Genomic DNA, 10689 nt, shown 5'->3' on the forward strand with positions numbered 1-10689 from the left:
AATATGGGTAGCTGATTGGGTGTTCTTATGTTGCATAAATACGTAACTGTGACTTAAATTGTTTTTTCCAGATGAACATCTTCCTATACATCCTGGCCTCCAGAGCATCATGCTCTCTGAAACACCATAGCTTTGAGAAGAAAGAGGTCCCTGTGTGAGTCCCATGTCAATGCCTGAATAAAAACTCCATGGAAATTACACGAAATTACCTCCTTAATACAGGCATGCTGTTGTGTCCTAAGGGTACATGACTAGAGGACTTCATAGACCACAAGAGAGGGCATTGTGTCCTAGAATTGACAGTGAAACACCAGTTCACTAAACTGCTGATCATTAGTATGCATGGATGACATTACATTTACATTTTAGTAATTTAGTAGCTTACAGTTAGTGCATTATCTGAATATAGTTAGGTGGGACAACCACACAGTTTAGTAAGAGTAAGCACACTTTATTCAATGAAGTAGCTATCCGCAAAGCTAGAACAAAGAAACGCTTTAGTTCACGAAGTGGTAGTAGAACACAGCTCGGTAGAGATGTGGGGTTTAGCACCGACTGAAGGTAGGGAGCGGCAGTTGCCTCGCGGCTCTGTAGGTAAGCACCATGGTTTTCTAATGGATGCAAGCTTTAACAAGAAGGTTGAACAGTAGGCGAATGTTGGTGATGGATTGCATGAGGTCAAAAAACATACTATGCTAATGTTACCTGTGATCTTTCCATGTGGGTGTGTGACTAGATCCGGGTTGAGGACAGCATGTGGGGTTCTTTTCCTGGTCACCATCACATGCCTGTTTGCTGTACTCTCAGTTAACAGTGACATGATCATCTTCCACTACTTGTTTGCTGGGTTCAGTTGTCTACAGGTAAACAGTTTTTTTCTCTCTCTCACTGATCCCAGTGTGGAAAGACGATTGCTGGTTTGACTGTAAAATCTATTGGCTTGATTTTGTCTGTCCCAGGGTCCCTTCATCTTCTTCTTCCGCATTGTCTTCAGCAAAGAGGCAAGGAACGCCATGCGCTACTGCTGCAGCCGCAAACGTCCAGATCCCATGGTCAAGTCCAAGGCCTTGGTGAGTTCCTGAAACTAGTACAGCTATGTTAGCTGCCATTCCATGGCCTTTGGACTTAGGCTATTACCAAGTGCAGTAGCTTAAATGTTTGGTGCTTTTATTGATTTCTACCTCTCCTACATTGTTCCTCTGCTGTCATCCAGGCCTATAACTGTAACACCAGCTATACGGACGGCAGACTGTACCACCTGCCATTCGGAGACTCCAGTGTGTCTCTGAATGGCACCATACAGAGCGGCAAGAGCCAGCAAAGCTACGTCCCCTTTGTTCTCAGGTACGGCAAGCCCGGAGGGACACAACAGGGCCTCCTGCATCAGGACGTTTTACAAATACTTTGAAAATGTGTGTTTTATGATGGTCATTATGTACTGTAATACATTTAGAAGAGCCTTTTGGATTCACATGCGTAGCGAACATTAAGGAGTTGGGAGAGTTGTCTTCATGTCCTGTTTCACATCCTGTTGTGTTCCACAGGGATGATGGGGGGCTCAATAACAGCCAAGCACACATTTCTCTAAACGAGCATGGCTCCCTCTTCCATGAAACTAAAGAGCGTTTGGATGGTAGGTCTCCAACTCTAACGGCATTGTGATCAGTGTGACTGCGTTTAGCAGCTTCTCGTGCATAGCTCAATCACTGATGCGTACAGGAGCTAATGTGTGCACCTGTGTGTGTACTACCACAGATCGTGACTCAGACTCAGACAGTGACCTGTCTCTGGAGGACGACCAGAGCGGATCGTATGCCTCCACCCACTCCTCTGACAGCGAGGAAGAGGGGCCCTACCCACCAGAGGAATGCTGGGAAAGCATGGCCTCCGACGTGTCCAAAAGACCACACCCTCACGGTATGTCACTGGTGGTTGTGTTCCTCTGCTCAGACAGACCATTCCATTAGCCAGCAGTTGCATGACTTGTCCTACCCACCCAGAGTGACCAGAGGAACAACACAATATGACCTTTATACAAACTCTTTAACTGTAATACCAGTCATAGGTCACCACACCCATGTGGTATATGGAATTTGTTTAAACAGCACACTGTACTACACCCACGCACCACCCACAGATCTGGCCACTCCTGCGCAGCACAGTACTGTCCTACGTCAATAAAATGCTAATGACTAGAATCTGCTCTTGAAAGACCACAGCATAACTTAATGTAATGCATCAGATGTTTAAGATGGAAGCCGTGTCCGGTTGTTCCTCAGATAACAATCTCAGTAAGCTGTACTGGCCGGGGGACTACGTGACCACAGCCGGTGACACTGAGGGCCAGGGAGGAGCAGACAGGCTGATGGTGGAGGGCTTGGAGCTGGGCCAGACCCGGGAGAACCGGGGCCTGCCAGATGAGCGGCCCGGGGACCAGGCCGAGGGTTACGGGAGGGACGGCGTGATGATGATGCTGCTGCCCAGTCTCCCCAACCTCAGCGCACACCCACAGAAAGGTCAGCTCCACGCCACAGGGGGTCTCCCGTTCCGCCTGACGACCCTGATGAACTTTGGAGTCAGTGTCTGTTTATTTTCCAACGTAGGAATCCTGAAGAAGAAGCAGCTCTCCCCCATCGCGGAGAGAAACGGCATCAACCGGATCCATAACCAGCTTTCGGAGAATGCCCCTGGTCACGCCTCCTCCCAGGGCTCGTCGTCCAGTGAGAGTCGAAGGGGCGGGGCCAAACCCAGCCTGTCAGATCAGCTCAATGGTGTGGCCATGAGCATCAAGGCGGGGACAGTGGATGGTGACTCGTCAGGATCAGAGTGAGTGTTGGCAAGACAACAGGGCATCCAGGTCCAATCAGAACACCCAGAATACACCACTCTTTCTGAACTCAACACAGAGGAGATCAAATCAATAACACATATATAACATATTAACACATACGTGACATATTGTGAACATAATGTCACAGAGTCGAAGCAACGACCCTTAAATGAATGTTTTTTTGTGTTGGTGCATTCAATGACATATTTCCTCATCAGTCGACTAGTATGATGTGAAAGAGTTGATGTTCCATTGAATGTGTATTGCTGTTGTCTCCAGATTGTCTTCACCGTTGTGTGTAGTTTGTCCCCTGTCCTTCCTTGCATGCGTGGTGTTGATGTTAGTGTGCTATCTTGCGCAATATTCAGATACCTATAGTAGCAGTGACATTCTCATCAGAGAATTCAGACAACAATCTGGAAAGATGTCTAACAACTTCCAGCACCTTGAGATTTTATTATTTTTGGAAATAATACAATCAAAGGGACTCGGTAAAAGCTAATTTGACAAGTTGAATTGTATACAAACACTTTTTCGACCATGATTTACATTGCCCGATACAAGTGAATTCAAAAGTGAGGCAACATCATGTTATTATGGCCATTGCAGAGTAATGGAGTTTACTAATCTCTAATTCTCTGTCTTCTCTCTCTCTTCAAAAACCATAGATTCTTATTCTTTAATTTTATTCACTGAAGTACTTGATCCTAATTTAACATCAGGATCACTGTCTTCAAATCGATGGCTCATTCAGCATCCTTCACCCCTGACAACCAAAATAAGACTCATATCATTATCACCACACACACTGTGTGTGAGAGTGAGTGAGTGCTTGTGTGTGTGTCATTTCCATTCATTGTTTTCCATTCCTTTTGTCCTCCTCCATCCCCATCCCCTTGTTTTCCCAGCAGCCACTTATACAACTCCATAAGACCCAGCTGATGAAGGGGTATGTCTTTGCAGGTCATAGAGCATCGCCCCTCATTACCACGCCCACTTTTCTCTGATTGACAGGAGCTGAGGAGACAAAGAGAGTGATAGACTGTCCTCACCTTGAGAAACATGGGGTACCCTCTGTTGTGTGACGCATGCGTGGCAATTAACGTGTATGTGCTTATGTGGGAATTAATGTGTGTGTTTGTGTGTGCTTACATGAGAATGTGTGTGTGTGTGTGTGTATGTGTGTGTGTGTGTGTGTGCCAAACCTCAGGAGTCTCTGCACTGACCCAGGCTCAAGCGCACTGATTGAATGAGTCTCTTTTTTATAAAAAAAAAATATCATTGTTGTTTGTTTACATACTTGAAGCGATGCACTTTTTTTTTATCATTTACACTGTCTGGCCAGATGATATCAACTGGAGCTGATGTTCAGTTTTATGTTTTTTTTTTTTATTGTATATTTGTTTTTCTGTTTCAAATTCCGGAGATACAGAACAAAGAAGTTCTCCTTTGATTGGGTCAGTTAGCTGTAAGCTTTTAAATGTTCAGGGAATTTCCTCATCAAGCTAAACTAATTTGTAATCTCAGAAAGGGTCTGTATGGTTACGGTTGTTGTTTTGTTTGAGGATTTAGTTTGACTTTTGCTGTAGAGGGGACTGACTGTTCACCATTTTTTGCTGTAGAGGGGACTGACCATTCATTAGTCTTTTGCTGTAGAGGGGACTGACCATTCACCAGTCTGAGGAAGCTGCCGACATGATTTGGGGACTGGAAGAGCTGTCAGTCTAACATGTCCCCAGACTTAACAGAGAGATGAACTGCTCCATCCTGCTAAGGCCAGTTCACTACACTGCGCTCTGGACTGGAAAGGACTTCTGTTAAACTTGTGCCTGGAGAACTGAGTTGATGACAGTAAGAGTCCATGCCCTGTAATTTATGCTCTCAGTAAATGGTTTATCTCACTACGGAAGGATGTTTATCAAGGCAACAGCCACCAACCAGCTGTCATACACAGACATTACAGTGAGAATGAATGCCTGCCTTTATTCAACACTTCGCCTTGGTTTCATTCCATCATCATTGAAGCAAAAGAGACTGCATGTCAAGACTTTTGATACATCTTGACTTTTGTAAATTTTTGGGAGCAAATTTTTGTATGGACATTAAAAATGCTCATATTTTACACGATTTTTGTCCAAGGGATATATGCCTTCATTTAAATCAGAGACTAAACAACTTTGTATTTCATAGAATAGATATGAAGGATCTGTTATTTTCTAAAATACTTACTGAAATACTTGCAAATGTGCTGTTATACTCAATGTTTTCCCAATTTACTGTACAGTTGTCTGTTAAAAGAAATACACTAATACTTTATACAACATATCTTCATGTGCATGAACTGTGTACACACTGTAAGGTCAGTCCTCTGATAGACTGTACACACTACATTACCACTAATACAAAACAGTTCAGGCAATTTATTGACATGTAGGAAAGAGAACAACTTGTTATGTTTAGATGTACACATTTAAACTGTAGATAACATTTCTGTCTGCCTAAAAATGTCTTATTACCACTGCTTACATTAGTCTGCAAACACTGACACGCAGCCTGCATCTGAATATGTTTTTCATTGGAAGATTTAGTAACAGTTTATAGTTCCTGAAAGGAGTGTTTGTTTGCACTGGTGCTCCTTAAAATGAAATCAGCTGAAATCTGAGAGCATTTTCATACCTCATCAATATATGTGCCAAGTAAAAGGACATTTCAGATTGCCAGTTGCTTCTTTAAAATGTTGTCCTTTTCTTTTCTTTGATATCAAGATCAAGCTTACTAGAGCATTTGTTATTGAATATCAGGCCTACAGCAGTAGAATCTTTCGTTTGTATATTGCAAGCTATTCATTACCACATTACCGGGTTCCTAATGAATCTCTTATTTTAAACTCAAATGTGAAGTGCTACTGCCATACTCCATCTGTGTGATTGAATAACTGTTTCCTTTTATCTGGTTTGTACAAATTGTTCACTTCATAATTGGAGCGCCAAGCAATCAACCGCTTAAAACCAACACCTGTAGTAGGGTACTGATGTCAACACTGTAGAGATACAGGGTAGAATAGATATGGCTTGTATTTTTCTATGTGAAAACACTTTGTAAAGTAATTCACCAAAATCCAATGAGTAAAACAGACGGATGTGCTTTTAAAACAGTGGAATTATTGTTTTTTTATTCCTTAAGGGGAAAAGTCCTCCGTAGTCTATTAGGAGCATGCCATTGATATCTAAATGCAACATAATGTGTGTCACATAAAGATGTAAGCAAAGGCAATAATGGAAGTTTGCAGTAGAATGCTGAGCCCTAAATTCCAGTTATTAAAGCACCTCTAGTGGCAAATCTGCTGAGTGGCATCCAATACCCAAGTGACAATGTCAAGCAGAATCACAGATTAGTCATTCATTAAATGTAATCTTATTTTATTTAAATTAGGACACCTAGTTGGTTAGATCATTCTCTTCCTCTGTAGCAGCTGATGCTTTGCCCCAACCTAGCATGGCAGACAGTGCCCTGCCCCACTGAAACAAAGTCCCCAGCAATCCTACTGGGCCTGACTCTGGGGCAGACTCTGGGGCAGACTCCCCGGTCTTGGAGGATAACTGGGACTTCAGGCTCTCAATATGCTCATGCAGCTCTTTTGTCATATGGTGGTCGGTGCCCAACTTGCACTTGTAGTCTACAGTAACAGAGGAGAAAGTGGATGTAGAGGACTATATAGATCTGACATGCTCAGAATTTTTTTTTAACATGTAGACTTGGACAAGGCGGTTTTGGGCATTACCTTTCTTAATATTTTGTAGAATCTGCAGGGCCTCCTTCTCCATCATACAGACCATCGGGAGGGAAACCTGAAGAAGAGGGCTGATTTATTCAGACACACTGTGATTCCGACACACCGTGCTTGCCTCTTGGCTATCAGGGTAAAGACCATTAAAGATATGTGCAATTAGTCAGCAACGTAATGCCATGCAGCTATACAGAATACGGTTGGGGTCCGGGACGCTTACGCTGGTTCTGCAGTCCAGTTCTTGCTGCACGATCGCGGCTTTGCGTTCATGGTCATCGGTCAGACGGTTCACATGGTAGCCTCGTCGATGGGCCATCTTCCACTTACTGATGTAGTTGGTGGTCGCCCAGATAGAAGGGATCCGGGGAGAGAAATCCCCTGTGGGATCCTCTGTTGAGCACAACGGTTACATTTCATCCCTGGATCTTTATTAGTGTACTTCAGAGGGGAGATGCTACTAGTAAAAATACTCACCGTACTTGTCCTCCGGCTGGGCTGAAAGTCCCTCCTAATGAGAGTGAAACATTTATACCTGAACAGTTATATTAAGGACAATTCGAGTGATACAAAGGTAGTTTTCTGGATTGCGCTCAACATTACAGTGTCCTTGCTGACTAAGAAACCGTTACCTCCTCTTCCTCATCATCAGTGTCTTCTTCCACGCCCTCTGACACCATGTCACTTTGAGCCTTGTCTAACAGCTCCCCGGTCCCGCCAATAAAGCCATCGTATTCATCCTCATCCAACTCACTCTTTACATCACTGAGACCATAACACAAGCATTTGCCCCTTTGTTATTCCACTCTTACATTTCTGTTAACAGTGTTGATAAACTCTCAGTATAGTGATCTGGATTAAATCAGACTGCACTTACTCCATAAGCAGCTGCTGTGCAATTTGATCAGTGCCTGTATTCTCCATCACTGTTAAAAACAAAATCCTGATCAAGTATAGACTTTAAAATAATTTAGAATAATTTGCAATGGAAATAAAACAACGCTACAAAATAATAGGTTAAACAAGTGCTGTTGTGTTAAGATGGCCACAACAGTCTTTCCTACTTGGTATCCTATTGCCAGGCTAGCCTTGTTGGTGTTCAAAACCACTTGAAAAATGCAATGACAAGTTTTAGAATTCTCAGAATACTTAAGTTCCAGAATCTTAATAGATTTTCTCTAACAACCGGTGACAAAAATTTGTATTTCTTGGATTGCACGTTTTGTTACAATACTGTTCTGTGCGAACAATACGTTAGATTTGGGACTGATGGGTAGCCCCAATTTTAAAATCATTACTTAGCTCCGCTCAACCCGGTTCAACCTCTGGTAATGAATTTAGCAGCGGTGTCTTCAGAAGGGTGGCGACAAAGCGAACATGCTACGTAGGTGCAATCAATGAATAGACAAACATTAGAACATATCAGCAGCAGTTGTACAACTGGTCTCTGGGACAAGAGTACCCAGCTGGGAATTTATCAATGACATAGTGATTTAATATTACATTTGTTAAGTTTCAATCCACTTATCTGAGCTGTAGGGCAACATGGGGCAAGACGCCCACTCCTTTTATTTTTTTTGGAAAGGGGCATTTCTTCCAGCTGCTTGGGTAAGATGCCCACCATGGGGTTATTTGCCCCCCAGGGAATCGTATCCCAATGGAAGATAATGCCTATGGGTTTTTAGGAATTGGCCCTGTTTTTTTTTACACCACTTACATTTTCCTTACACGCCATTTCATACAGTTAAACTAAACTTATCGTTTACATAAGGCAATGTTTTAAATCCCAGCAGTCCTTAAAATGAGATGCAGAAGAAAATGTTTTAATAGTTGATACAGAGGAAATTTGTAGTTGATTAAGACTGCCAGAGGTGGTGTTGAAAAAAAGAATGATGACATTTTGTGTTTTTTGTGAGAGTTACATGGGGGGGTGGCTTCTTTCCCCAGGGGGTGTATGGCCCCATGTTACCCTAAGTGTTTATTGGTTCATAAGTAAATATAACATTGAAGTAAACACAATGAACCATGAATACAATGAAAAGTAATAAAAACATTGTCTCTAAAACAAGTGTGAAATTTGTGTTAAAATGCAAAACTGAAGGAATTCACTTTGACTGTCACGTAATGTTTTCCCAAGTAGTCCTGAGGTAACAGTCTTCCAAGATATGCCTCTTCTTTTGACAGGCTGCTTTGTGTTCTTATCCCTGTGCAAGTGATCCTACACAGCTTTTAAGCTGAGGTCTGGGCTCTGAGATAGCCAATCTAATACGGAGTTCCATCTGACAACTTCTGCACCAAGTCATCCATTCCTTAATAGTCAATGCAGAGTGGTCGAGTCATAGTTTTTAGATTTTATTTAATCTATATTTTCTTTGCCACCAATCTACACATATACCCCATAATAACACAGCAAAATGAAGTTGTGTAGAGGCATAGATCTGGGAAAGCTTATTTAAAAAAAAAAAACTGCTTAACGATTTGAGGGAGCTCTGCTGATGTCATAGAGCTCTGTGCAAATTAAGCAAATGCACATGCATTGAAAACACTTTATGAACACTAACTGCCCAGATACAGTGGCTCTCAAAATAATTTACCCCTTTGGACTTGTCCACATTTATGTGTGTTACAATATGAAATCTAAATGCATTTAATTAGGAGTTTGGGCCGCTGATCAACAGATAGAAGTGCGTAATGTCAGTGAAAAACTAAGTAATTCTTCTTAATTACAAATAGTAATCACCCATTTTGCTATGACATACCTATATGCATTGTGGTACAACCAGTTTTCTTAAGAAGTCACAATGACTTGTGGTGTTTCACATGATTTCACGTTAAATATACAGTGGGTAGAACAAGTATTTGATAACATGATGATTTTGCAGGTTTTCCAACTTACAAAGCATATAGAAATCTTAAATTTTTATCATAGGTACTCTTCAACTGTGAGTGATGGAATCTATAACAAAAAAAAATTAATTAGCATTTTGTTGCATGACATAAGTATTTGATCAGAAAAGAAAAGCACAACTTAATATTTGGTACAGAAACCTTTGTTTGCAATTACAGAGCTCATACGTTTCCTTTAGTTCTTGACCAGGTTTGCAAACACTGCAGCAGGGATTTTGGCCCACTCCTCCATACAGACCTTCTCCAGATCCTTCAAGTTTCGGGGCTGGCGCTGGGCAATACGGACTTTCAGCTCCCTACAAAGATTTTCTATTGGGTTCAGGTCTGGAGACTGGCTAGGCCACTCCAGGACCTTGAGATGCTTCTTACGGAGCCACTCCTTAGTTGCCCTAGCTGTGTGTTTCGGGCCGTTGTCCCATCTTCAATGCTCTTACTGAGGGAAGGAGGTTGTTGGCAAAGATCTCACGATAAATGGCCCCATCCATCCTCCCCTCATTACGGTGCAGTCGTCCTGTCCACTTTGCAGAAAAGCATCCCCAAAGAATGATGTTTCCACCTCCATGCTCTACGGTTGGGATGGTGTTCTTGGGGTTGTACTCATCATTCTTCTTCCTCCAAACACGGCGAGTGGAGTTTAGACCAAAAAGCTACATTTTTGTCTCATCAGACCACATGACCTTCTCCCATTCCTCCTCTGGATCATCCAGATGGTCACTGGCAAACTTCAGACAGGCCTGGACATGTGCTGGCTTGAGCAGGGGGACCTTGTGTGCGCTGCAGGATTTTAATCCATGACACCGTAGTGTGTTACTAATGGTTTTCTTTGAGAATGTGGTCCCAGCTCTCTTCAGGTCATTGACCAGCTCCTGCCGTGTAGTTCTGGGCTGATCCCTCACCTTCCTCATGATCATTGATGCCCCACGAGGTGAGATCTTGCATGGAGCCCCAGACCGAGGGAGATTGACCTTCATCTTGAACTTCTTCCATTTTCTAATAATTGCGCCAACAGTTGTCTTCTCACCAAGCTGCTTGCCTATTGTCCTGTAGCCCATCCCAGCCTTGTGCAGGTCTACAATTTTATCCCTGATGTCCTTACATAGCTCTCTGTTCTTGGCCATTGTGGAGAAGTTGTAGTCTGTTTGATTGAGTGTGTGGACAGGTGTCTTTT

General features: G+C 42.7%; 2 protein-coding genes across 6 annotated transcripts in view; one reads left to right on the forward strand and one right to left on the reverse strand.

Annotated features, from left to right (window-relative positions):
* The window catches only part of celsr2 (cadherin, EGF LAG seven-pass G-type receptor 2), a 64954-nt gene extending 59467 nt beyond the window's left edge, over window positions 1-5487 (forward strand). The window contains exons 26-34 of one of the 5 annotated variants that reach the window (XM_034287348.1): window positions 72-154; window positions 737-863; window positions 960-1070; window positions 1214-1344; window positions 1545-1633; window positions 1756-1917; window positions 2280-2516; window positions 2604-2826; window positions 3499-5487. In XM_034287348.1, the coding sequence (XP_034143239.1) occupies window positions 72-154; window positions 737-863; window positions 960-1070; window positions 1214-1344; window positions 1545-1633; window positions 1756-1917; window positions 2280-2516; window positions 2604-2826; window positions 3499-3526 (1191 nt within the window). In that variant the 3' untranslated portion in view covers window positions 3527-5487. The remainder of the gene's footprint in view (window positions 1-71; window positions 155-736; window positions 864-959; window positions 1071-1213; window positions 1345-1544; window positions 1634-1755; window positions 1918-2279; window positions 2517-2603; window positions 2827-3498) is intronic. The other 4 variants (XM_029114102.2, XM_029114103.2, XM_029114104.2 and 1 more) reach the window with 4 other exon arrangements.
* Window positions 5488-6267: 780 nt separating this feature from the next.
* catsperz (catsper channel auxiliary subunit zeta) lies at window positions 6268-7573 on the reverse strand. The gene is made up of 6 exons (XM_020055812.2): window positions 7492-7573; window positions 7247-7379; window positions 7092-7125; window positions 6838-7007; window positions 6612-6678; window positions 6268-6506 (listed from the first exon to the last, which is right to left on the reverse strand). The coding sequence occupies exons 1-6, from the start codon at window positions 7536-7538 to the stop codon at window positions 6268-6270; spliced, it is 690 nt and encodes a 229-aa protein (XP_019911371.1). The 5' UTR covers window positions 7539-7573.
* Window positions 7574-10689: the final 3116 nt, after the last annotated feature.

The sequence above is a fragment of the Esox lucius genome, chromosome 17, assembly GCF_011004845.1.
Source record: "Esox lucius isolate fEsoLuc1 chromosome 17, fEsoLuc1.pri, whole genome shotgun sequence".
Classification (NCBI taxonomy): Eukaryota; Metazoa; Chordata; class Actinopteri; order Esociformes; family Esocidae; genus Esox; species Esox lucius.

What these genes read in the sequence shown, in the direction of transcription:
- catsperz (XM_020055812.2), bottom strand. Translation starts at nt 7,538, where the DNA reads ATGGAGAATACAGGCACTGATCAAATTGCACAGCAGCTGCTTATGGA. An exon ending in CCAGCCGGAGGACAAGTACG is followed by an intron (nt 7,008 to 7,091) that starts GTGAGTATTTTT and finishes TGTGCTCAACAG; the next exon opens with AGGATCCCACAGGGGATTTC. An exon ending in TCTACAAAATATTAAGAAAG is followed by an intron (nt 6,507 to 6,611) that starts GTAATGCCCAAA and finishes CTGTTACTGTAG; the next exon opens with ACTACAAGTGCAAGTTGGGC.